General features: G+C 31.9%; 3 protein-coding genes and 1 long non-coding RNA gene across 4 annotated transcripts; 2 read left to right on the top strand and 2 right to left on the bottom strand.

Annotated features, from left to right (window-relative positions):
* Positions 1 to 706: 706 nt before the first annotated feature.
* On the bottom strand, positions 707 to 1480 carry LOC145621526 (uncharacterized). Its single transcript, XR_014108432.1, has 2 exons — positions 1341 to 1480; positions 707 to 1189 (listed from the first exon to the last, which is right to left on the bottom strand). It is a non-coding gene; the product is annotated as an uncharacterized LOC145621526 (long non-coding RNA).
* A 7437-nt stretch (positions 1481 to 8917) lies between these two features.
* LOC145621421 (BURP domain protein USPL1-like) lies at positions 8918 to 10544 on the top strand. The gene is made up of 2 exons (XM_081676152.1): positions 8918 to 9115; positions 9536 to 10544. The coding sequence occupies exons 1-2, from the start codon at positions 9065 to 9067 to the stop codon at positions 10325 to 10327; spliced, it is 843 nt and encodes a 280-aa protein (XP_081532278.1). The 5' UTR covers positions 8918 to 9064; the 3' UTR covers positions 10328 to 10544.
* A 723-nt stretch (positions 10545 to 11267) lies between these two features.
* Positions 11268 to 15456, top strand: LOC145620671 (ATP-dependent Clp protease proteolytic subunit 6, chloroplastic-like). Its single transcript, XM_081675375.1, has 9 exons — positions 11268 to 11450; positions 11538 to 11602; positions 12639 to 12708; positions 13226 to 13427; positions 13538 to 13603; positions 13788 to 13928; positions 14036 to 14089; positions 14375 to 14467; positions 15166 to 15456. The coding sequence occupies exons 1-9, from the start codon at positions 11359 to 11361 to the stop codon at positions 15211 to 15213; spliced, it is 831 nt and encodes a 276-aa protein (XP_081531501.1). The 5' UTR covers positions 11268 to 11358; the 3' UTR covers positions 15214 to 15456.
* Positions 15457 to 15625: 169 nt separating this feature from the next.
* On the bottom strand, positions 15626 to 20199 carry LOC145621205 (uncharacterized). Its single transcript, XM_081675945.1, has 8 exons — positions 20091 to 20199; positions 18887 to 18935; positions 17637 to 17907; positions 17487 to 17545; positions 17069 to 17252; positions 16869 to 16965; positions 16341 to 16423; positions 15626 to 15975 (listed from the first exon to the last, which is right to left on the bottom strand). The coding sequence occupies exons 1-8, from the start codon at positions 20114 to 20116 to the stop codon at positions 15968 to 15970; spliced, it is 777 nt and encodes a 258-aa protein (XP_081532071.1). The 5' UTR covers positions 20117 to 20199; the 3' UTR covers positions 15626 to 15967.
* Between the last annotated feature and the right edge of the window lie 3629 nt (positions 20200 to 23828).

The raw sequence follows: 23828 nt of genomic DNA, 5'->3' as shown, positions 1-23828 counted from the left end.
TGCAAATTTATGCCTTTTAGAGTTTGACTACTCTTTGTGACTTGCGATTTGCAAGTCCTTTCTATGCCTTTGGAAGATTATCGGGGATAAAGCAGATTGTGTAATTTTCACTAATCGACCTTTAACGAGGCATTAGCCTAGTGATTAAGATTGAGGGCTTGTATACAATAGGTTATGAATTCAAATCCCTCACAACCATTTAGAACGGAGACTGTATTATATTGAAACAAATGTGATCGAAACATAAAAAGCCTACCAGCCCAAATATAAATACAAAGTATTCAACTATCTTCCCTGTTTATACTGTAAATTCTATATTTTATGGGAACAACTAGCATGTTAAATGTCAACACACTATATAGTACAAACAACAAGGCTTATATTTTAACCAAACAGAGGTAAGCAATGAACAATATGGATGATAAATAATTGTACTTAGATGACACGCATGTGTAACTTATAATTTTATATAGTGGCGCATGTAATGAACTATATATGTATAATTTTATTTAGTGGCGCATGTAGTGAACGTTCTGTGCATGACGTTATACCAACACCACAAATATTGATCTTCATACTTTCAAATGCACGATTCTATACATCAACCGTTATCCGTAGTAAAAATTATTTACCTGTAAAGACTGTAATCCAGTGTAATTATTATCGGCACCAATCAACATTATATATTCATATTAATCATATCAAATTCGAAAGGACCCCATTAAAATTCCTCTTACATAAATAAATTATTCTACTATAATGACTAAATTTCTTTTATAATAACACCTGCATACATAAAAGCAACTCTTCTAATAATGCCTAATTTATGTTAATAATAATACTAACATATGCTTAGTATATTTTTTAACTTAAACTTTTTTGGAACCTTCATGAGTAGACATGATTTTCCCTGCTGCTGTTGATCAACCCCATTCTTTCCGGTTTCGAGCTCGGTCGTCGCCTAATCAGAAGGCGAACGGTGGTTGTTTTCTTGATGAGGATGGTAGATTATGACATTAGAAGTAACATCAAAATCCCTCTTAAAATGACTCCAGAATGAGTTTTCTTCAGATGGGTTTGCCATTTTTTGATCAATTATACCATTTATAGCTTCTGGAATTGGTTGATCTTTCATTACTTTCTTCCAATAATCTTCAGGAATATTTCTTGCACCAATTTCAGTGGTAAACTGCAAACAAACAAACAAACAAAAACAAAAAACCATCAGAAAATTTACAAGTACTCGTGTTTTCCTTTTAAACGGACAAACACATACATTAATAATAAGTCATACGACATGTACAATAATGAAATAGATCGGCGATAGCTAGAGAGCTTACCAAGAGTAGCATGAAGAAGGAGAGGAAGAGAACACTAGCTAACTTCATGGCAAGGATAGGCAAATGAAAAAAAAATGTACGTTTGTGAGTTTGTCTACTTGGTTATGAACAGAAGAATATAGGGTTAGATCACTTGTATTTATTTTATAAGGTAACGTAATTATAACGGTCCAACAATGTTTAATTTATATAGTAGTAAAATATAGAGGGAAAATGAATAGTAGTAGGTACCCAAATTCCACTGTATAAGATAAAGTCAATTATAATCCTCAAAAGAGCATTAGAAGAAAGTCAAAAGGCAATGATTCCCTTTGGTGTGGAACTATGGATTTTGTGATAACCTATTTTATGGTGTACATAGATTTAATTAGATTATTTAAGTGGCCATATAATTATTGAGGATTGATTATCTATTAAAAATAGCTCTGTTAATTATGAGAACAAGTAACTTAAAAAGTTAATTTTTGAATTAATTAAGAAAGTTTGATGACACTAAGCATATGCAATAGCAAATCTCTTAGATAGATTGTTTACTACTCCCTTCTCTAAAAAATATTCCAAAGGGTACATGAATATAATGGGCATCCACACAATATTTCATAACAATTTTCACTTTTTTTTTTAATTAGAAAATCACGGTCAAAATATGAACCTTAGAGGCCAAGGAAGTAACTTTTCTGAATTGATTTCCATGTAGAAATTTTGTTCTTAAAATCATTTTTGAACTTTCCACTTTCATTTTTGCTAAAAGCCTTTTAATTTACTATGAAAAAGAGCTATTAATATATTAACTAAGTAACTGATCTGAGATTAAGGAGAAGTCTCCAAAGAACCGTGATCATACTTGATATACTCTGAAATGCACTTGCTTAGCGAGGTGATGTTGCACCAACGTAATTGATTTTGGCTTAAAGTGGCCTAGAAGTTCTCAATTCATTAATTGTTATGAAATTGATTGACCTTACCTTAATTTTCTCTTACTTTTCTATTTTTTTTTTATTATTTGCTAAATACTGCTTCTAGAGATTCTGTGGTTTTGTCAATAAAGTGGACTTTGTTAGACATTAAAAATTAAAGTGTAGTTTTTACCCTAAATTGAAATTGATAGAGAAAAAAGGCCCTGCGAACTTAAAACTATGGGTTGAATGTTGAATGTTGAATGGATGAATAATGAGTATACCTCCACATAATTAATTAGAATTACATATTAATATCGATCAATAATCATACCTAGTAGCTAGACCCTTTGAAATTTAAGTGTGTAAATTTGACTATTACATACATCTCTTAAAGCATTATATATCTTAAAAAATAGAAAACACAAGGACGCAAAACTTGAAACATACTTAACATATGCTAAATTAACTATAAATATTATTATGTACTATGTAGATAGATGCCACGCATAAAATGTAAATAGATGACAATTATAATTATAGTGTGAATAGGCTAAAAGTTAAAGTGTTAACAATACTTAAAAACGAAAGAAGTATGTGAAAGTGTATACGGAGAGGGCCGTGGTGGGAATTTGGCCAAGTATGTAGTCTTGATTCAACTCCTTTGGCTTTAATTAAAGACGCATGCACTGTTAACAAGTCAAAAAAGAATAGACAATTAGACACCAACTCAAAATTTATAGTATTAGATTTGTTGTTATCTTTAAAATAGTTCAATTGTGTTTTTTAAGTAACTGCCAAACTCCAAAGTTGACTTTTGGCCTTGAGATCGAATCTTCTTTGTTCTTTGATTTGATTGATGCATAAGGTAGCATGGGATTAAGAACGATTGAGGCTTTAATGCCACTTTCTACGATTATGAATTGTTTGTAAATGGAGTACTCATTTGCCACCAAATCATATCAATGTATCATCATGTGTTCATGTGTATTGATGCATAATGTTTTGACCTACTTTATGAAAAAATCTATTTGTCTGAATAGTACTAAATTGGCTCGGTTAGCTTTATATGAATTGTGCATTATTGTATTTATTTATAAATTAGATAAGGTGAAAGACTTAGCTTAATTTCGTTCCCATGTCCAACTTCGGCGAATCAAGTTAAGTTATGTTAACTATATATATAATTATGTATAGCTTTTAGCTTGTTTATTTCCACGACCTAACCCTGAAAAGCTCAAAGTTAATCATGAAAATAAAGTTTACAATAAATTAATTGATTTATAAACTAACATTAAGCAAAAGCTAATGAAAAAGCCACTCAAAAGCCGTTTGCCATACACCCTCGATATTTTAAGCAATATATCTTCCCATTAAAACTACTAGCAAAATTCGACTCAAACCTTTAATCTGTTAATTTTTTTAACTCCTAATTATTGTGCACTAGTCACTACAATATTTTAACTTTTTAAGGATTTATTACTATTATTATTTTTTGTTTTAATCTCTAGTTTGGAGGAACAAAAAAAAAAAAAAAAAAAGTCAACTAGCAGCAGCGTAGCACCGCAAACATTGACTTCTTTTCTAATCACATGCATGCTTTACTCCAGGTTATAAACAAACAAAGATAGGAGACTTACCTTTTTCTAAAATGGGAAAGGCATCAAATTATAGATTTGTTAATGCTAATATAATCATCAATTGGCAAGAAAATATCTAATTTTATCCGGATATTAATTATTTCTACAGAATAACTTTAATGAGTGAGGTAAGGTAGAATGAGAACGAGGAGGCCTCGGTCTTTTGTTCATCATATTGAATAGTTGTATACTTGTATGTCACATTAGAACCAACGATTGGCACCCAACATCATATCCCAACCTCACCCTTTCAATTACTCGATCGATTATATGTCACTTATTGTACTACTACGTTATTATTCCATAAAAGTTTATTCTAAATCTTATAAACTTAAAAAATAAATAGTGTTAATACTCCGTTACTCCATATGATTTAATTTGATATAAAAGTTAAATCGAATTTCACTAAATTAAGCTGAATTTAACTGAACTTAATTAAATGAAATTATAAAAATAACCAAAAGAACATAGCGTGTTACATGTCATTCCGTAACAATGTAACCTAAGAACCATCATGGAACATAATTACAAACTATATCTTTCTTAATTGAAAACTACCCTTTCCTTAAATTAAAAAGATAAGGAGTACAAGCACTCATTTTTAAATGTTTTGTAGGGTGACAAACTGACAGTTCATAAACCACTATTGTCGCAATCATATAGACGAATTCCATTTATAAGGCATAAACTTTGCAGTGAGCTGAGTGCAAATCAACCTAACAACTAATTAACATAGATTATGATTAGTTTTTGAACTAAATAGACATACATTACCTACTTTTCTTCACTTAATGATGTGTCCTCCTTCAACATTTATCCATAATCAATTGCTCCGTACTAATTAAATTACATACATCCCAAAACTAGCATTATGCCATATAAAAAATGTCGGATTTTCTATAGATTCATTCTTTTATGCCAACTTACCAACCGACTACAATAAACTTGAGAGTACATATATACAAAGTTTGTTATATAATACTCACTCCGTCCCCAAATTATATTCCTAATGTACCTCATAAATGGCACATAATAATGACGCACATATCTTCCATGTGTCGCCCAATAACACATCTCTAGAGTATAAAATAGAGACAGTTATTATAGATTATGCTTTACTTTAGTATTGAATATTGATACGTTTCTAGTTTGTTGATTGTATTAGTTGAAGTTTTTGTTAGTTTGTTGACAAATGAAATGACTATTGTAGATAAAGCAATAAATACTAGCACTCAATATGGTTCTAATTTCAAGGGATATATTATACGAAGTAATACATACTCCAAAAATAATAGTGATTAGGTACAAATAACGGCTTAACTTGTCTATTTGTCCTCCTCCAAATAGGATTATTAAGCAGTATTATTAGGGTCACAATCAAGTTAAATTGACCACTTTTTAGTGATGTAGACATTTTTCTTAAGTCAAGACGCATTTTAATGTAATTATGTAACATATGTGCATTTTTTATTTTATATATATATTTTGTATCCGCATGAATTACAATGACACTACAAATTATAAATAGAGAGTTAAGATTTGAACATGTTATGAGCTGTTGTACATGTATACATATATATGGGTCTTTAGTTTTTTCCACTAGGTTAAGACGTTATTGATGCACTCTTTAGATTAATGGGGAGACCAGGAGAATTTACAATCTTTTTAATTAGGCTTATTATGAATGATTGATTAATTGATAACATTATTGTAAGTTTACTGTAGTTGCGTAGCATATTAGGACAAAAAGACTACTAATTAGCCATCATGTTTAAGGTAAGGTCAAAAGTTGTTTACGTATGTATGTATTTGGTTTATCAAGCTAAAATTAACACCAATCAAGTTAATATAATATGAAATATGTTAATTGTTGTGTGCTATTCATTTTGTCATGATTAAAACTCAAGAATTCTTTACAAAAGTAAATGGTTATGTGGAGGCAAAATATTCCACGCTTAAATAAACAATGGGTACAAACTATATGTTAAAAAAAAAAAAAAAACCATGGGCAAAGAACTGAACACTCGAAATTATGCGCCATTAGATTTTAAGAAATTAAATTCAGTAAAAAAAAAATGGGTAAAAAATAATCAAATTCATGTAATTATATATCAAATATTTTTTCTACACTTGTTAATCATAGATTTACTACTTATTGTTCAAACACAATTTTTTTTTTTTTTTTTTTTAACTACATACTAGTAAAAAATTGTGAAGTTATTACAAATTAGGTTATATATCTATATCACTTATTGTGCATGATTAAAAAAAAATGCAGGGAGAAATGGAAAATAATTACTCATACATAAATTATCTTCATTAATTGATTGTAATATAAAATTTTACAATCAACCAGATAAATAATTATACCCTAACCATCAATAAGATCACTAAGCACGAGGCTTTTTTTAAGTTTTTAAATGCCTAAGATTGGCGTGTATATCATCACTTACAATTAGTGTGTATGATAATGACCATAATCGTGTGATATACACACGCCTATAGAAAGAGCAAAGTTTTCATTGTAACCCTATAAAAATGCAACACTATAAGAAAGAGACGTGAAAAAGAAAAGGGAATATACAAAGTATTGTGAAAACATCAGAGATAATATAGGTAAAGGGGCAATAGAGACAAGCATGGCATCAAATATGTTGACTTTCATTTTATGGGCCAAGTAATTCTTAGATTTGCTGACTCCACTCAATTCAATAATAGCTTATCTATTTTTTTTCGTCGAGTTGTTATTGTTATTGTTGTTGTGATGATGATAAATTAAGATTTGATTGTACCTCTCCGTGATATGGTTCATCACCTTTATCTAGAAAATTCCCAGCTATGTATGCTTAGCTAATAAGACATTTAAATGCATCATCAACAGTGTAGAAGCTTAATGCATGTACTAGTGGTATCATGCATATCCAATTGCTTTAATTTTCTAATTTTTTTGTTTTGTTAAATAGTGTAGAAGCTTATTACGTATATGAAAGGCCAATTGTAGTATTGTACCCCAATATTCACTAACTATATTAAGATAAAACAACCACAAAATTTATACAGTTATCACACACACAAATACACATACTTCGTATATCATTTCGATCAGTTCGACCATATATAATATTTTGTCTAATTTGTCATAATTACGATAATGAGGTATATGTTAGGAGATGGACACATTTCGAATACTTATTGATGGATCACTTGTATAAAAATTTAAAATTCATACTTAATTCTTATATTTCTAAGATGAAAATGGAGAAAAAAATGCATGGAACACTCAAATTATAATGTCTAAGCATGAACTCATAATGATGTAAGTTTGCCGCGCAAAGTAGTGAAATTAAGTATGCCACCTAATTACCCTTCAATGATTCAGGTTGAGAGGGAATGATGAAACAACAACTTCATTTTGCACTTTGTAGCGTCAACATCCAACACCTTTTTAAAGCCAAAGATTCGGCCAAAATTCATTATCAAATTAGGGAAATAAATAAATTAGGACTAATTAATCTTTCTATGTGTTCTCATTGTTTTTTATCCAAAGAAAAAGTTTTAAATAATTTTTCTATTATTATGGTCCCCTCTTTAAGAAATAGATTAAAGGGGAAAAAAGTAGACAAATCTTATTATGGAAGGAAAATTGTAAAGAAGAGGTACAATAATTATTAAGTCTTTTGGTTGTAATTTTTATTTTTCCCATTGTTTTCGTGAAGGTAATAGAATCGCCGATAAGTTAGCCAATTTAGGAGTCATTCAAGTGGGGAGGGTTAATTATTTCGAGGTTCCACCAATCGAAATAAGAGACCTTCTTCATGAGGATATCATAGGTGTGGCTACTTCTCGATTTATTGTTTAGTTTCTTTTATGTTTTCTCGAACTTGGTCCACCTTTGCACCAAAAAAAAAAAAACAATAATTATTATATGGTCCAAGAAAGTTATCAATTAGCTACGTTGATAAAGTTTGGCAAATTAGTCATGTCGCATTTGGTTTTGATTCAATTAATCTGGACATGTTAATATAGAAGATGGAGAGATTCACTTACAATGGACAATTGAGGAATATGATGCTTAGACGAAAATTTTCACTTACAATGGGCTTGCCTGAATTGGGTGAAACGGAGGGTAAATGTGGATTGCAACATAAGTCTCGATTTTAAATCTGGATCGTTAGTCTATAACCAAATATGCTGATGTCACTGTAGTTTGTAGGTAGTGTCTTTAGTGGTAAATTTGCTACCTTGCATTGAGTAGCGAATTTATTACTTGTGGTAAATAAGTAGTGAATTCGGGTCATTAAGTCTAGTTAGAATTTGAGTCATAAAGCTCATGTTAAATTGTATCCATGCAAAGCAAGTTGAAATTTAACTCGACTAATTACTTTGGTGTGTTAGATTAAATACTCGAACATAGTTGGATCGAATCAGTCTTTGACATCTCTAAACTAAAAAGGTCAACATGTATAATTTAGATCGGAGAAAGTATTACCAGTACATTTGCACAAACAAAAATTAGATCAAATCAAATTAGTTTTGATTTTTGTAAATCTACCCATAAACAAATTTTATATTTTTTTTTTAACATTGTTAGTCAACTACACGACTACGGACGATGACTTCAAGAATAATTAAAAAGTGTAGATATTTTGCTCTAATTTAATTATTGGGTTATATTGTATATAGTTGTCAAAAGTCGTGAGAGGAAAATTTTTCACTTGATCTATAAAAAAACTACTTGTATGTTTTATGGGATATATTCTCTTACTAGTAGTATTTTTCAACAATTTATTTATTTATTTAAGAGATACCTATAGAATGCACAGTCCAAAATTGATGATTTAATACTTTGTAAAGTTGAATTAAATCTTCAATCTAATATCATTGAATGGAAAAAAGTCAAAAGAAAGTTTATATTCATAATCGTAAAGTATACTTTGTAGATGCGAAGGTACTTTTGTATGTAGTTAATTGTCCTTATGGGTTCACATTGATTCAAAACCCGTCCATATTATTGCTACCAGTCTTACTCTTTATAAAAACCGAACACTTAAAATAAAAAATAATAAAGTGGAGATGCGACGCACCTTTCTTCTTCTTCCCAAGGCTCAAAACTCAAACATCACCATAGAAGTAATTAAAGAAGCAAACAAAGGTGGTTTCTTTGAACAATACACAAACTAATTAAGACATGGGCAGGCTTTTACAACCTTGCAACTTCCTCTTCCTCCTCCTTTTGCTGGTAATATTTCTTTCTTCTTTGTTTTTTTTTTTAAAAAAAAATCATTTTTTTGCAATTCTTTTCCTTCATTTTTTAACCTTGTTTATTTTTTAAAATTCTTCAATAAAATTGAGACACAAAATTTATTATTTATGCAAACACTCCATTGATTTATATGATTTAAATAAATATTAGCTATCTTAGTTAAATAAAAAAATATATAAAAAATTTTTAAAAAAACTTATTTGATGATATAATGTTTTTTTTGGTGAAAATTTGATGGTATAATGTGGTTATCACTAAAAATTCATAAAATTATGGCATCTTAATGTGTGTGTGTTTTTCCTTCTCATTTTTTCTATTTTCATCCTCCAACTTTATTTTATTTATTTTTAAATGTATTTCCTTCTAATATTATGGTAATTATTGAATATTTTGCAGAGCATGATCCATGGAAATCATGGTAGAAAAATAGCAAACCATGATCATGATGATGATCAACATATGCATGTCCATACATCATCATCAAGCATGGATCACATGGAATTATCATGGAACATATTCTTTCACATTGAAGACCTAAAACTTGGTACAAAAATCCCATTATATTTTCCCATAAAAAACTCATCTTTTACTCCTCACATAATATCTAAACAAGAATCAAATTTAATCCCTTTTTCATCAACCCATATTCCGAAAATACTCGAATTTTTCTCATTTTCTCAAGATTCACCTCAAGCTAAGGCCATACAACATACCCTTAAGCATTGTGAAACCCCTCCTTTAGAAGGTGAGACCAAATTTTGTGCTACCTCTTTAGAGTCTATGCTTGATAATTTAAGCCTAATCTTCGGATTAGGCGAAAAATTTGAGGTTTTAACTACAAAGACCAAAAATTTGATCCCTATTTTGCAAAAGTATACAATTTTGGAAGATCCTAAGGAAATTGTTGCAAATAAGATGGTAGGGTGTCACCCTGTGCCTTACCCTTATGCAGTGTACTATTGTCATGGGCAAGTGAGTGATAATAGGTTGTTTGTGATCTCACTTGAGGGTCAAGAGGATAGGCAGAGAATTGAAGCTGTTGCAATCTGCCACATGGATACTTCTCAGTGGGACCCACATCACGTCTCGTTTCGTGTGCTCGGGCTCGAGCCCGGGGCTGCCCCTGTGTGCCATGTGTTCCCTCAAGATAATCTAGTATGGGTTTCATCCCATAGCTCTGCTACTTAGTGTAGTGTATGTAGTGTGTGAAATTAAGAGCATCTATGTGTTAAAGTAATATGGGCTGAATTTGGTGCTTGTAAATCTTGTGTTAGTACTTGTAGTAGTTCAAGTTTGTATGTGTACTTCATGACTGTATGGGCTTAGGCCTATTATGAGGATTTAATCTCCGATCTATTAAATTAATTTGTCAATATGTAAATTTGTTGAGTGTTATGACTAAAATTGTACAAGGAGCTCCATTTCAATAGCCTCAATTATACTAAAGGAGCTATGTTTTTCTTGGTCAGTGTAATTTCAATGTCTCTGATTGTATTCTTGCTCCTTGCATAATCATGTACATTTCAATGTCTAACATAAAACAATAAACATCGAATTAGATTAGAAATCCTTTTTCTTGGATATTAAGCTTTTTTTTTTTTAAAAAAAAAAAAAAAATTAAATCATACAAGAATTTGGTGGGGAAAGATTCAAACCCAACCAATTACCGCAACGAATATGGCCTGAAGTTCAATACTTAATTTACAACACTCTGATCATAGTTGGGAGTTCTACAACTTTAACTCGTACGAATTATTAAACTATTTTGGTTGATTTATATGCAGCATAAAATTGACTCAAATCCAAAGTAGCGAAAGTTAGGCTTGGGTCAAGTGGCTCATATCCACGAACTATGATGGTAGTCTAGTGAACATGACGATCTATACTTAAACACAACCCTTGACATCATCACTCATTTCCAATAAAAGGTTCATGACGAAAGGTTGGCTAAACCCTTAATAAAAGTCGTAATTAGTTTCAAACATGACATCCATACACGACCCATGCCCATTGACGTACCACTCATATCGGCTAATACAATGGCTCAGCCCATGCCCAATTCTTTACCCACCCCAATTAAGGCCTTCCAAAAACATCACCATTAGTTACATTCCTACCTTATTCGAGAACATCTGAATAGTAGAGTCGTCTTCTTCACTAACACCTCCTTTCTCTCTCTTCTACTCACTCACTCTTCCAAGCACCCAGAAATCACAAAAATGGTGGCAGCTTCAATTTCAACCTATTTCACTTGTTCTTCAATTGCTTCTCAGAAAACTAAATCCTCCCCATTTCCATTATTCTCCCAAAGGTATTTTTAATTTCGCCCAATTTAATTTTATTGCAATTTTTTAAATTTTTTTAATGTTGTTTCTAATTCATTGATTTACAATTGCAGAAGCTCAAGTAAATCGATTGTTTCTGTACTATCCAATTACTCCAGTGATTATTCATCTATTTCTGGTAATTTGATTTCTTGCTATCTACAAATTTATCTTTTTAGAATTTTTTCCGAAATTTGAAATGTTTGAGGATAATTTTGATTTGTTACTGAAACTTATAATAGCTGTGAAATTTTCTAGCATTACAGTTTTCCCAATTGATTAAAATAATGTGAATTTGCTGTTAGTATTGTTGTGGTATGAATTGGATTACTGCTTCTTTCTTTTCTTTTTTTTTTCTTTTTCTGTTCTTCTTTTTTTTTTAATTCAACTTTTGGTTAGTGTTATTTGTTGATTCAGGCATTTCTTTTTTTCTTTTTCGCAAATAGAATGGAAATCTGAATTCGAATATTATGATTGATTTGTGGGATTGCTCAATTTATAAGGAGAGGGAATTTAGAAATGGAAATGTATTGACATTAGGGTTAGAGATATTTGAAAGGGATTGAGTGCCATTGTTTGTGATCACTCAATTACGAACGGGATTTTTTTAAGGAAATTGGAATGATTGTTAGGGAGGGAACTAAGCTGAACGATGTTAGTAAAGATAGACTTATCTATCAGCAATAGAGTAAGTGACCCCTAACAGCTCTGTTGGTAGCCAATTATAGATAGTGGTAATAGATTCAATTGTAATTTGGCAAGAAAAGTAACATCTTAATGTCTTTAATAAGGCAATCTTGTCCCCAACTTGTGTTTTCCTGTAAAAATGTCAACTAACTAATATCACCACAGATGCTGATGGATGGTAATGAAAACTTGCACATAAAAAGATAGCTAACCTAGGTTGAACTAGTATTACCATGGGAATGAACCTTAATTTTTCTTACAGATTGGCAAATTCATTCTCATTGACACCATTTATTTCTACTTAACAAACAGGTTGTAAGTGACTAAGTGGTCTATTTGTATTGCCCTTTATTTTCCCCTGGCATGACCGGAGTGGCCTATTGCCTTTAAATAAGAAATGTGGGTGAAGTTGTTGGTGATGTATTGTATTTCTCTCTAAGTTGAGCTTGACTCTGTACATTTAAGCTGCTATGTCATTACATTTGCAGGATTATCTAGTAAAAGCATTGGTCTGCCTTTGAAGCCCGATCAGTCTGGTCAGTACAATTTATCTTTAAGGTATGTTGCTATTCTACTCAAGATAGTTTATCCATTTGTCAATTTGAATCAATATTACTTTTATCCGGAAACAAAGAACCCTGCTAGAATTCAGAAAGAAAGATTTGTAGACTTTAATTTATCTGTCAAACAATGTATTATTGTACTAGTATATCACATTTGCATATCGTGTTATTGTAATTACTAGCATTTGATATAGTTTCTTGGATAGGAAAATAGGGGGGTGGGGGTTGTGGTCTTATGTCTCATTGGCAATATCATATGACATAGGATGTACCATTGAAATGATCTAATCTTCAGCCATATGCGTTCCTGCTTAAGAAATGTAGAGTTACACTCAATAGCAGCAGAAGGAAAGGAGTTAGGTCTCTTTTATCATGTTTAGTTTCTAAAGAACAAAGATCTGTATATGATTGGACAATAACTGACTGAATAACCTTATTTTATTTATTGCTGTATTATCTGATTGACTATTGCCTTGTACATTCTTTCCTCATACTCTTCTACTTTGTGCCAGCAATGGGCCTATAGAAGCCAGAAAGGGTAATCCACCTGTAATGCCTGCTGTAATGACACCAGGGGGACCTTTGGACCTTTCTAGCGTTTTATTCAGGAATCGGATCATATTTATCGGGCAACCAGTGAATTCTCAGGTGGCTCAACGTGTTATATCTCAGCTAGTAACTTTGGCAACTATTGACGAAAACTCTGACATACTGGTATTTTCTTTTAATAGCTCACATGTTCTTCCCTTTCCATATCAGTCTTTGTATCAAGATTCAGGGCTGAGAATTTCTGTGTCTGATGAGTATCTCTCCCATGTTTTCAGATGTATATAAACTGCCCTGGTGGAAGCACATATTCCGTGTTAGCGATTTACGACTGCATGTCTTGGGTAAGCTGTCCAAGATTATTTTGCAGTTGTTGGGGGCAAGGGTGCGGGTATATTTGGTTTTATGCACTTTGTGAAAGAGAGATGGGGTACTAGTGGGTTCAGAATCTTTTTGGTGGTTCCTGGGGGTCATATCAGTAAAAGAATACCGGAAAGTTTCTGTTAACAATAGTATTTTCACTTTCAGATTAAGCCAAAAGTTGGGACAGTTTGTTTTGGTGTAGCTGCAAGTCAAGGTGCACTTCTCCTTGCTGGTGGAGAAAAGGGGATGCGTTATGCGATGCCAAACTCACGTGTTATGATCCATCAACCACAGAGTGGATGTGGGGTATGTGTTTAATTCTCATTTTATAAGGTGTTGATGCAGCAATTATACAAGTGGTTCTGGTTTAATATGTTGCATATGATAGCTTGATCTTTGCATGTATCTTGTAGGGTCACGTTGAGGACGTCAGGCGTCAAGTGAATGAAGCAGTTCAGTCTCGCCATGTCAGTATCAGTCCCTATTCCTCATTTGTTTTAAGCAAGAGTAACTATAACAGTCATTACTCAGCATTTACATTGAACTTCTTTACTGAGGACTCAGTAAAGCAATTTCAAACTAGAATCATCAAATTTTATCAATTTCAAATGGGTTTTAGTGTTGGGGTCTAGACACGCATCTTATATGATTTAAAAGTATTTGTAAATGTTCTTATGAGTTTACTGCTTTACAGTGTGGTATTACTGAGACTAGTTCTGAACAAAACTTTCTTCCTTGTGGATGTATTGCAGAAAATTGACAAAATGTATGCTGCATTCACTGGTCAACCACTTGAAAAAGTACAGCAATACACAGAGAGAGATCGTTTCCTATCTGTTACAGAGGTAACGTCAAGCAATTACACTGTAGGATATGTGGGCTTCTTAAATGTTCCTCTCTACTCGAAAATGCTCCTCTGATTTTTGCAATAATAAAACTTAAAAACATTGTTGCATACTAAGAGAATAGCAATTGACTCATTGCTTTAAGTAAAAACTTTTGCGTGCAAAGCAAACAAAGGTCAGTGCAAACCTTTCCATATAAAGAGCCATTTTAAGTTATTTACAACATTTACTTGCAGTGTTTGTCCATCACCCCAGATTCTAGAATTTAGTAAATATATTTCACAAAATTTATGTTTCTCGCCTGTCTGTTAAGAAGTTGCTTCATCCTTTTTTCGCACCAGTTTGGCAGAAGAAAGTGCTTAATGAGTGGGATCATGCTATCCATTTTGCATGATCTTCACAGAACACACTGATATCATCAAATTTTGGTCTGAACTCACATTTGATTTTTTAGGTCATCACTCATGATTTCAGAGGTGGAAAATCCATAAGCCTTTTCTTTAATGTTTCCCATTACCCAATCTATTTTTTGCAGAGTCGGATCTTGTGTGTGTGTGTGTGTGTGTGTGTGTGTGTGTGTGTGTATGTGTGTTTGTTAATTATGCTGATTTTGTTATTCAAAAGTCTTCATATGTGCCTTTCTTTGGCTTATCAGCAAGATTGAGTCCTTTGTTTATATTCCTCCTTTCCTTATGCAGGCGATGGAGTTTGGTCTTATAGATGGCATTCTGGAAACAGAGTATTGAGGATGCTGCTTATGACATGTTGCAATCATTTCCTGGGTGCATCTTTCTTATAGCTGTTGTACGAAGTATAGTTCACTAGTCAGTCATCCAATACTAATTTTGTTGTTTTGCAATCTCAGCTTAACTAATTAAGTTGCAACATTGTAATTGGAAAGGACATGGTTGTTGACCTTGTATATCTTCAAACAGGAATTATATTCAATTTTTTGAAAATCAAATGGTAAATTACAGATTTGCAGGCAAGTAATGTTGCAATTGATGTTGTTTTGCTGAGCAGAAACTGTACAGATCCCAATTCTGCTGCTAAAGTAAGCAGGAATGGTTTGCGGTTAGAGAGGGAGAGGTGCAGGCAATTTATTTCTTTTACAAATTTGTTTTGCACAAGGTCAGAATCGAAGAAAATATCACCTTACTATATAAATGGTATGACTGATAAAACGTTTCTATAACTAGAAACTATTGCAATGATTTCCATCATGATAACTATTGCAATAACAAGTCTATTCATGAACTATAGTTCAAGATGAGCCTGGATGTGAATAAATCAATTTTAATCAATTTACAACCTTGTTCCAAACTCACAAGAACTTTAAGAAGTACAAAATGATCGCCTCCCTACAAACGGGAACCAACTTTCTTATTTTGGGGGTTGTGGGAGGAGATAACAACTCATGTATTAAAGATTCTCCCTCCCCATAAGAATGTTGTGGTATAGCCTTTTATCTGACTATCAGTAGCACTTCTGGTGTATATGCTATGTACCTGAGAAGTAAGAAAAAGACAATTGCCAAGAAAATCAGAAACAATGCCGTATAGCATGTGAAGCAAAGCACGACGAGTCCACTTCTCAAAATCTGAACATTGAACCAGCCATATAGGTGAATTTTGAAAACCTTGCTGATGGAGAAAATGTGTGATCACAAGACTTCAGACATTACAAGTTACAACAGCCATCAATAATTTTCCGAGTTATGAATAGCAGAATGCTTTGAGAGTATAAAAGAAAGTGACTAGTAATTACTTTTGCTTATCTACTCATCTTTACACATAACAGGGGAGCCCTTTTCAGTTTCTAAATGTTTAACAAGTAAAAGATAATGGAACAAACAATTTACATAAAGACTTACCATAGTTTTGGCGAACTGTAGTGAATCTGTAAATGGCCTTGATTAAGGAACCGTATCTCTTAGACTTCAAATTTCCCATATGTCTGCAACAGAAAACGAAAGCCTCAATGTATAACATCCACTGTAAATATATGGTCAACTAGCAAGATACAAGAAGCATAACTGCAGAAGATAGGCCCTAACAATAGGGCAACAGAATGCACTGGGCAACCAAATTTAATATGGAGACACAGATACAACTAACAATTTCAATGCTAAGAAAATCTCCTGAGTACAGAGTAACCTGATGTCAAGAAACGAAAATTTGATTACGAAGAAAAGAAAATAAGAGGGGAAACAATTTACAACCAGTGTGGTTCAAGAAACAGTGACATTTACTTGTAAAGGACTTTCACCTGTCAAACCTTGTCCATAACAAACTGTGTCCTTTAATTTAATTTTTTGTTTACTGCTGTTTTAGCTAGTCCAGGAAAATTATTCTTGCAATGCAAGGTTATAATGGTTCACACTTCCAAAAGATTTACTCACACAATCTCAGTATAACTTAATCTCCATGGTGGAAAGCCAAGATGACATCTTGCAGGTCCGTAAATTAAGAGTAGATCAGGTTCGGGACCAGAACAACCTGCTCATAGAAATAAATTGAATAAGTAATTACTTTAAGAGACTAAATAGTAGTCAGATTCAGAAAAAACCTTCAAAGAATACATTCTGAAAAATAGACAAACCAACTAGTTGTAAAGCCTCGTCAATGATTGGTTCAGTAAATTTTGTCTTCTCTCCATTACCATCCTTATACTTTGAAAAAAGCAAATTTGCTGCTTTAACTACACCTTCTTTCCCATCAGAGACTGAAACAAACTCCAAAATCAACTGACTAGGCATTAGGACAGCTTCATCTGTTTCAACTGCCTGCAAAAATAGGATACTTTTTTCAACGAAACCTCCTGCAGAACTAACAACAGCAAAAAAAAAAGGATCTATCATAATATGGTGGGAGTATATGCAAGTTTATCATTTAACCATTTTCCTATTAAAATAAATCCATTAACTATATGCAAACCCAAACTACTCTCGGTTAAATAACTCTGTAGCAAACATGCACAAAAGCTTGTCTGGTTAGGATCATATTAGAGGATTCGATACCTTCCGTGGTCTTGCATTGCATTCAGCTATGATGGTCTCCTGTGATTCCTTCAACACCCCTAAACAACCAGAATCTCAGGCAAACTGATACAAGCAATTTGAGGGGTTGGGGATAATTCAACATCTATTTATAGGTCACCACAACTTTACCTTCCATATCATAAAGACAAACATGCTTCACTCCAATAGCAGTCACCCAATGCAAAAGCTTGATAACTTCTGAAATCTGGTGTGCTTCTTCACTATCAATCACAATAGCCAGGTATTTCACCTTACTTGGATCTAAAGATCGGTATTTCTTAAAAAATCCACAAGTTATAAGGTAGCTTTCAAGCGTGTAATATACGTCGTTTACCCAGTACCATATTGTCACCAAAAAATGTAGACAATTCCACAGTACTATAGCAGCAAATCTAGTAACCTGCAAAAAGACACATGATGATACATATCAGACACATAAAAGAAATTACAAAAAAGCATATGTGACACCCTGGTCATAACTTGTGTGTGTGTGTGGCACATGAAAACACGAAAGACACAGTAATTAGTCAGGTCAAATCAATTGAAAAAAAAAAAGACTTTGCAAGTAACTATGTGTAGAAATTAGAAAACTAAGTATCACATGCATCAAGAATTACTGTTTCTATGGACCTGTAAATTATCTATTCACAATCAGCCTGGCTCACCATGTCTAAGTTATTGCCTATATCTGATACATGCCCAACCTGCATGCAGCACCACAGAATCTTAGGCACTCCAGGATTATAGAATTCAAATTATTACCTTCAAAGGCCTAATATAATCCACCAAATAAATTGTACAACCTCAAATAAGTTTGAATTTACACTACCCAAGACCTATAGAGTTTCCGGATCTCTTTCTTGTTCTATAGTTGCTTTCACTATCGGAGCTAACTCAGGTTCACTATAAGATATAAGTTCAAAACAGCTTCGCCAAGAGTAAATTCTTTCTCCAGTTCTAACACAATTTACTAACCTGCATCTCGTTTCCTAGTAAACCCTCCCCCCCCCCCCCCCCCCCCCCCCCCCCTTTCCCTCTCCTCAATTTTTAAAAAAAAAAGGTAGGAAAAAAAGGCAGATTAATTGAGCAAAAGGAGGGGGGGGGGGGGGAATCTTATCAAGATTACAGCATTTTTGGCAGTTCGTTCATAGCTAATCTAAAATCCCTCTCAACAATCAGACACTTATATCTTCAAGTCAAGGATGTAACTAAGTTTAGGGCAAAATATTCATTAATGTGTTATGTAAATTGGAACAATAAGTTTCACTTCCATGAATTTGACAACTCCAACATCGAATAACATTAAAGCAAACAAAAGTTAAGCAACAGATGAAGTTCATAGCAACGTAAACAATGGTTTCCCAAAGGGTTATGCTCACCTTGGTCATCCAGTACGAACGCAAGTACCTTTCTCTAAAATCCATTAATCTGCAATTTCAACAAGACATCAAATATTTCAATATTCATAAGAAGAAGAGCCGATAAACAATTCCACAGTACAAAAACCCAAGGAAAGAGCAAGTTTTTCGCTAAGGAGGACGAGAAAACATTAAGAAATTAAACTACAACACACAAATAACAAACACAACCAGAAAGTCAGGAAGTGTGTGAAGAGCTTTGGCATGATAATTTCCTATACCTGTCTAGAAATCCTCTTTTTTCTTCCTATCTTAATAGGACATATACTTTGTATGATACCCGTTTTTTTTTATCTCTCAAGAATTTAGCTCTACCATAGACACCCCTACTTCCCCCTACCTAATAATTAGAACTGTTGTCTCCCAAATAATCACCATCATTTTGAAAACCCAATCAATCATTGGCAGATTTTATACATCTTTTACTAAAATCGCTTTAATAAGCATAATTTATAGTTTTACACAATAAGAGACTCTTGATTCAAAAATTCTACCAAATGTACCAATACCTTAATACGATCACCCTAACATAATAAGCAAAACTTTCACTTTCCAAGAAAATCACCATCAATTAGGAATAAAATCAAGGGTAATTTAGACTTTTAATACATCCTAAACTCAAATCACATTACAATTGGTTTATGATTCTTACATTTAGCTATTCAACAATGGTGAGCCCTATACTGGTTTTCTCTCCTACTCTGACTAACATACTGAAGAAAAAAAAAATCCCTCCAATATACGAAGAATAAGTGAAAGAATTAGCTATAGACGCAGTTACTCAGTTAAACATGAATTTTTCACAATCAATTCAATTTCTATATCAAAAATAAAATCATATCAACCAAGAATAAAAACCAGGCAATATTCGCTTTAATCTCTAAAACCCACCTCCCAAAACCAAAAAAATTTTCAAAAATGCACACCAATATAATTAAGGAGAAAATTATAAATATATATCCGCCAAAAAAATGTATTGTACAATAAATTTTTGATCTTTAGTAGATCAATCAATCAATCAAGGAAAAGAGAAAGTCGGAAATTTTGACATAATATAAAAGAATAATAATCAAATAAGTTTTTGAAGTAAGAAATTCAATCTGGTAGCATTGTAATTGAAAAACAAAAATATCAAGTAATTAGTAAGAAAGTTGAGAATAGCAACCTATGATGAACAGTTTGCGAAGTCATGGTGATGATTATTGCGCCGATAAGTGGTGGCGACGACAGTCAATGTGTAATCGATGGCGTTGGAAGTTATGGTGGACTGGTACTACTGTACGAGTGACTAAAGTTGTAATTTTTTCGGAAAAAATGATGAGAAATACTACAATGGAGCCCCAATTTAATTAATTTTTGCTTTGATAAACCACCTCAAGGGCAAAATTGGCATATGCTATGGCCAAAATGGTTAAAACTGTTGTTATTACCTGTAGACTCACCCACCATAAGCTAGGTGTGTAACCCGGGTCGGATCCGGACATAGTCGAAGCTAAGCTCCGGTGAACCGGATGGGGCAAACTCAAACTTAAAAAAAAAAAAAATCCTGTAGGCCACTAGGCCATAGCAGGATATAATAGTTTTTTGCCCGGATGATGTCGCGATTACTACAAAGTAGTTATTTAAAAAATAATAATAATTTAATATTGATTATTTTTATTTCTTGATTGGATTATACATTTAAGAAGTAACTAAAAAATATATGGTGGGAATATTTAATGTCAATCAACGGTTACAAAATTTCAATAGAGAATTGAAGTTGTAATTACTTTTTTTTGGAAATTTTGCATATAACCACCTTTTAAATCTTGTTTTTTGCAAAAAAAAAAAAAAAAAAAAAAAAAAAAAAAAAAAAAACCACCTTTTAAAAAAAAATGTTGTTAAAGACCATCAATTTATAAAATAATTTTGCAATTTACCACCAATTGTTGGAAAGTGAATGTTGACCACTTTTCCGGTATCATGTGCGTGGCACACTTTTTCCGGTGTTGATCTAGTATGATTTATTATTAATAATAATAATCAATTGAACTTAAATGACTTCTGTAACACTTTTTTTTTTTTTTTGAAATTTAAATTTATTAATGCCTATCCTTTAAATTTTTATGTGTTACAATTATATACAAATAAAATTTATTAAAAGAATTTTACAAAATAAAAAATTAGTATTTTGGAGAGAAAATTTTTCACAAAAATATGCCAAGTGTCCCTTCTAGTGATTACTTTAGTATATAGTATAGATAGATTAAAGAACGAAAGGAGTATTATACACGATGGCAATTTTGGTAATTATTTTTGTTATTTATTTATCAACTACAAAATATGAATTAATAAAATATAGAATTCCTATAAGAATTTCCTATTTTTTAAAAAATAAATTTGGTGTGTGTGCATGCTGAAAATTAATTGCAAGATAGTTATCAGTTTGACATTAAGAAATTGTTCAAAAATAAAAAGTACTAAGGGTCGGTTGTGATTGACTGAACTGAGCTGAACTAAACTGAACTTATTGGAGCTGAACTGAAGTTAACTGAATATATGAGAGAAGGAAATTAAAAACTGAACTAAATTGAATTTATTGGAACTGAACTGAATAGAACTGAACAGAACAAAAAATAATCTGAAGAGAACAGACCCTAAAACATTCAAATTAAATGACCTTTTATTTCATACTAGACATGTCTAAACCCTGGGCTTAACATAGTACTCAAACACACAAATACATACTTATAAATACCAACATTAACAATGCTGATTAAAATGCGTGAAAATATACACCATCATACGACAAAAACTTAACCTAATATGATAGGTATAAGCTTTATAATTATAAAAGAGAAAACGGGATAATATCAATGAGATAAAAGAGGTACGTTGATAGAACTCTTAATCGCGATAGATTGAAATGGTAGGCCTTGGCTCAAATTCATCAACAACCAACTTCTTAGATACTAACTTATCATGACGTAAGTCACAGTCTTCATCAAGGGATTTCACTTCATTTTTGTTGACATCTTTGATGAAACTTTTAATTGCTTCTTCCTTAATATGAGCTTCATATGAATTTTTATTTATAAAATCTTTGATAGATTCAGGAATGGGCTGCTCTTTCATCACCTCTGTCCAATATTCTCCTGGGCTTTTCCTCCCGTCAATTGGGCCTGTAAACTGCTCATCATTTACAACGGCATCCTTAGTTAGTATTTTAAAAAGATGGAATACGAAAATTTTTCGTTACTCTCTTCAGACCCGATTATGTTCTTATTAATATTTCCATTGTTATAAATCTTTATTAATATTTTATTTTTATTGAATGATATACATAATATGGTAACAACTTAATTGCTAACATTCCGTCAAAAAAAAAAAATAGCTAACACATTGGAGTTTAAACTTAAGGTTATAGGTTCAAATCTTGTCGGAACCATATATTTAATAAACAACATAGATTTTATTATTATTATTTTTTTTTTTTGAAATAAAATAGACCGTATAGATTGCTCAATGATAAGTCATCATATTCCCCTCAAAAAAAAATGATAAGTCATCATATTTTAAGATAAACTCTTTCAAAAAAAAAAAAAAAAAAAAGATAAACTCAAAAATCTTCCTTAAAGCTTATTTATTTCTTTGAGCTAAAAATCTAAAGCTTATTGTAGATATAAAGTAATTATCAAAAGAATAAAAAATAAAATTACTCGAACCACATATGTAACACCCAATACGCATCGAGGGCCAACAATTGTCCTCACAGATCAATACAAGTCCTTCCGGCGCATTTTGTCCTCACTCATGCGCATCTATCTTAGCATATGAGCTCCCTAAAAGGAAGATGCATCTTGTTGATATGAGTAGTATATCAAATCCTTTTTAAGGAGTCATGAAGGGTATTACAGCATAAATAAAAGTAATTTCATACTATGGAGTAAACTATTATTATTACTCCGTTATTTAATGTTGTTGTTATCATTATTTTATCTATTTCTAAATTTCTTATAAGGAAGTTTATACTGTATAATTACAAATTTATACACACGGTTTTCTTACAAAAGAAAAGCTCATGCATGTAGAAATATTAACGTGATATAGATGGAGTACATTTCATACAGAGTTAAACAAACTAGGTTTATAAAGAATTATACGTACTCTAATTATTTTGGAATCATCCGATTTTTTTTTCGCATGGAGTACAAGTAATTAAACACATAAGAAAATTACGTACCAAAATAATTGAGAGTAGAAATATGAACAAGATGCTGATGTTGCACTTCATATTTGCCAAATCAATAGGAATATAGGATAGCTAATTTGAGCTAGCTAGTAAATTGAACTTTATATGATTTTAGTTACGAAAGATAGCTAGTCCCAAATTTCTATTTATAGGGAGAAGACCAAGAAAATAGATAAGCAATAAATAATGCAATTCATGAATGTAATAATAGTTAAAATAATGATCTAGTGAATAGTGATATCTTCAAAAATTGTATTGAATGGTTGCAATTTGTTCCCCTTACAAAAAAATAAAATAAAATAAAGGAGGCCACAAGTTCGAGCTTTGTCATCTAAATGTTCAAGTCTTTTCTCTTTACACAAAAAGACCAAAAAATGGTGTATGTTAGTTTTGTAGTACTCCGTATAATATATTATCAGAAATCACAATGTCCTCTAATTATTTTGTATCTCTTGTGCACGTAACAGGGCCCCTTAAAATCAGGGCCCCATAATTTAAAAAAATAAAAATTATAACCTTACAAATTCACCTTCTTCCTCGTAAAAGACCATCATTTTCAAACTAAAACCTAAAAATTCATCTTTGATTATGAAGATATATTTGTGGATTTTGCTTCAAAAAATATTAAAAGGATGACACTTTTTAAATAAAAAGTTTTTGTTTGTTGTTTTA

The sequence above is a fragment of the Chenopodium album genome, chromosome 27 (assembly GCF_948465745.1).
Source record: "Chenopodium album chromosome 27, dcCheAlbu1.1, whole genome shotgun sequence".
Taxonomy (NCBI): domain Eukaryota; kingdom Viridiplantae; phylum Streptophyta; class Magnoliopsida; order Caryophyllales; family Amaranthaceae; genus Chenopodium; species Chenopodium album.
This window is presented reverse-complemented; position numbering and strand designations above follow the sequence as displayed.